This window comes from Salvelinus sp. IW2-2015, linkage group LG5 (genome assembly GCF_002910315.2).
Source record: "Salvelinus sp. IW2-2015 linkage group LG5, ASM291031v2, whole genome shotgun sequence".
Lineage (NCBI taxonomy): Eukaryota > Metazoa > Chordata > Actinopteri > Salmoniformes > Salmonidae > Salvelinus > Salvelinus sp. IW2-2015.
The window spans coordinates 32,756,786-32,761,068 of NC_036844.1; the positions used below are offsets into that span (position 1 = coordinate 32,756,786).

A 4,283-nucleotide genomic window follows, 5' to 3' on the forward strand; every position below is an offset into this window, starting at 1 on the left:
TAAGATGTGTTAAATTACATTTCGTTATGTTGCATTATGTGACATTACATTACGCTATGTTGTGTATGTTATGTAACATTACGGTGTGTTACGTTATGTTGCATGATGTTATGTTACATTTTGTTATGTTACATTGTTATGTTACATTATGTTATGTTACATTACATTATATTACATTAAATTATGTTAATTGACAATAATGTAGGTTTGTTATGTATATTACCGTTATGTTACATTTTGTTATGATACATCATGTTTATATTGTTTGTTAAGTAATGTTAATTATGTTATAGTATGTTATATGTTGTATGTTATGCTACATTGTTATGTTTAATATGTAAATTTTGTAAAGTTACATTGTGCTGTGTTAAGATGTGTTAATTACATTTCGTTATGTTGCATTATGTGACATTACATTACGCTATGTTGTGTTATGTTATGAACATTACGGTGTGTTACGTTATGTTGCATGATGTTATGTTACATTTTGTTATGTTACATTGTTATGTTACATTATGTTATGTTACATTAAATTATGTTAATTGACATAATGTAAGGTTAAATTATGTTATATTACGTTATGTTACATTATGTTATATTATGTTACATTATGTTAAATTGTGTTGTATTATTACATTATGCTATGTTATGTTACAGAATTTTATTTTATGTTATGTAAATTATGTTATGTTACATCATGTTTTGTTACATCATGTTTGTTACATTTTGTTATGTTACGTGACATTGTTTTGTTACATTATGTGATGTTACAATATATTGTTTAATATTACTTTATCTTATGTTATGTTCATTACATTACTTGATGTTATGTTACTTCATGTTTTGTTTCATTATGGTATGCTACATTATGTTACATCATGTTATATTTATGATACGTTATGTTATGTTATGTTACATTATGTTAAGTGATGGTATGTAAAATTATGATATTTTATGTACTTTTTTTAATGTTAGGTATATTACATTATGTTATACTATGTTACGTTATGTTACATTATATTTGTGTTATGTTTATGCTATGTTATGTTATGTTACATTATGTTATGTTGTGTTACATTATGTTATGTGGCATTGTTATATTATGTTACATTACATTATGTTATGTGGCATTGTTATATTATGTTAATTACATTATGTTATGTTACATTTTGTCATGTTATTTTACATAATATAATGTTTGTTATGTTCATTATGTTACGATACATTACATTATGTCATGTTACATTATATTATGTTAGATTCTTATGTATAATATGTTACATTGTGTTACATGATGCTATGATATGTTACGTTATGTTTCATGATGTTATGGTATGTTACATTTATGTTATGTTCATTACGTTGTGTGAAATTATGTAAAGTTACATTATGTATGTTAAGTTATGTTATATTATGTTATGTTACATCAGTTATGTTGTATTATGTTATTTTGCTGATGTTACATTATGTTACGTTAAATTATATTATATTATACTGTGTTATATTATGTTGTGTTATATTATGTTTGTGTTGTTTATGCTGTGTTATATTGTGTGTGTTTATATTATACTGTGTTATAATATGTTGTGTTATATTATGCTGTGTTATATTATGCTGTGTCATTTTAAGCTGTGTCATATTATGTTGTGTAATGTTGTGTTATTGTAATATTATGTTAATGTGTAATGTATCTTACCCCTCCCATGAATTCACTCTCTCCTCTCTGACCCTGGCCTGGTCCACAGAGTGATCTCCAGCATGCGCTCTCTAAACTCCCTCCAGTGGAAGGCATGTACATGAACGTCTGGTTCCATTTAGGCTCCAGGGACTTCTTCACAGTTTTCGTTCTCCTTTTGCTTTTGTCACTAGAAGGAAGGATACCATATCCTTTAAAATTATGGTTTCGTGCAGTAACACAACGTTGGTATAAGACAGTAATGCAAACATGGTTTAGGACAGTAATACAACCATGGCATAAGACGTAATACAACATGGTATAGACAGTAATACAACCATGGTATAAGAACAGTAATACAACCATGGTATAAGACAGTAATACAACCATGGTATAAGACAGACAGTATACAACCATGGTATAGACAAGTATAAAACCATGGTATAAAACAGTAATCACAATGGTATAAAAACAGTGATACAACCATGGTATGAGACAGACATTAATCCAACCATGGTATAAGACAGTAAAATACACATGGTATAAGACAGGCAGTAATACAACCATGGTATAAGACATTAAGTTCATTTACGTTGTGTGAAATTATGTAAAGTTACATTATGTTATGTTAAGTTATGTTATATTATGTTATGTTACATCATGTTATGTTGTATTATATTATTTTGCCTGATGTTACATTATGTTACGTTAAATTATGTTATGTTACATTAGGTATGTTGCATTGGTTATGTTACGTTTTGTAATGTTACATTATGTTATGTTACATTTTGTTATTTTATATTACATTATGTTATGTTACATTTTGTTATTTTATATTACATTATGTTATGTTACATTATGTAATGTTACATTCTGTTATGTTGCATTGTTATGTTATAATATGTTATGTTATGTTACATGATGTTATGATATGTAACATTATGTTATATTGCATTATGTTATGTTAAATTACGTTACATGAAATTATGTAAAGTTGCATTATTTAGTGTTGTGTTATATTATGTTACATTATGTTATGTTATCTAAAGTTATTTAACATTATGTTAAGTTATGTTACATTATGTTGCATGACGTTAGAATATGTTACAATATGTAAATTTATGTTGGTAAGTTTTGTTACATTATGTTATGTTACATTAGGTTACGTTACATTATGTTACATTATGTTATTTTAAGTTCTGTTATATTATGTTATGTTACGTTATGGTATGCTACATTATGTTATGTTACGTTGTTACATTCTGTTATGTTATCCTATGTTATGTTACATTATGTTATATTATTTTATGTTATCCGTGTTACATTATGTTATGATGCGTTATGTTACATTCTGTTATGTTACGTTATGTTACATTGTTATGTTACGCTATGTTATGTAACATTATGTGATGTTACATTATTTTATGTTACATTATTTTATGTTATGTTGTTTTACATTATGCTATATTATGTTACATTATGTTATGTTCTGTTACCTTATGTTATGTTGCATTATGTTATGTTACATTATGTTTAGTGACGTTCATTTACTTCAGGATATGCTATCTCTGACATGTCTATCTATGTGTTGTATTGTGTTATATTATGTTGTGTTATATAATGCCGTGTTATATAATGCCGTGTTATATTATGTTATATTATGTTGTGTTATGTTGTGTTATATTATGCTGTGTTGTGTTATAATATGTTGCGTTATATTATGTTGTGTTATATTATGTTGTGTTTTACTATGTTGTGTTATATTATATTATGCTGTGTTATATTGTGTTATATAATGTTGTGTTTTATGCTGTGTTATATTATGTTGTGTTATATTATGTTGTGTTATATTGTGTTGTGTTATATTATACTGTGTTATATTATGTTGTGTTATATTATGTTGTGTTATATTATGTTGTGTTTTACTATGTTGTGTTATATTATATTATGCTGTGTTATATTATGTTATATAATGTTGTGTTTTATGCTGTGTTATATTATGTTGTGTTATATTATGCTGTGTTATATTATGCTGTGTTATATTATGTTGTAATACTTGTGTTATATTATGTTGTGTTAATCTATGTTCTGTTATATTATGCTGTGTTATATTATGTTGTGTTTTACTATGTTGTGTTATATTATATTATGCTGTGTTATATTATGTTATGTTATATAATGTTGTTTTGTTTTATGCTGTGTTATATTATGTTGTTTTATATTGTGTTGTGTTATATTATACTGTGTTATATTATGTTATGTTATATAATGTTGTGTTGTTTTATGTTGTGTTATATTATGCTGTGTTATATTATGTTGTTTTATATTGTGTTGTGTTATATTATACTGTGTTATATTATGTTGTGTTATATTATGTTGTGTTGTTTTATGCTGTGTTATATTGTGCTGTGTTATATTATGCTGTGGTAAATTATGTTGTTTTATATTATGTTGTGTTGTTTTATATTATGTTGTGTTATATTATGCTGTGTCATTTTAAGCTGTGTCATATTATGTTGTGTTATGTAATATTATGTTAATGTGTAATGTATCTTACCCCTCCCATGAATTCACTCTCCTCCTCTCTGACCCTGGCCTGGTCCCACAG

The 4,283-nt window shown here is 25.8% G+C and overlaps 1 protein-coding gene across 1 annotated transcript in view; it reads right to left on the reverse strand.

Annotated features, from left to right (window-relative positions):
• Positions 1 to 1,709: 1,709 nt before the first annotated feature.
• The window catches only part of LOC111963728 (regulating synaptic membrane exocytosis protein 2-like), a 49,554-nt gene continuing 46,980 nt past the window's right edge, over positions 1,710 to 4,283 (reverse strand). Inside the window, 2 exon segments of the mRNA XM_070443494.1 lie at positions 1,710 to 1,789; positions 1,792 to 1,865. Of these exon segments, the coding sequence (XP_070299595.1) occupies positions 1,710 to 1,789; positions 1,792 to 1,865 (154 nt within the window).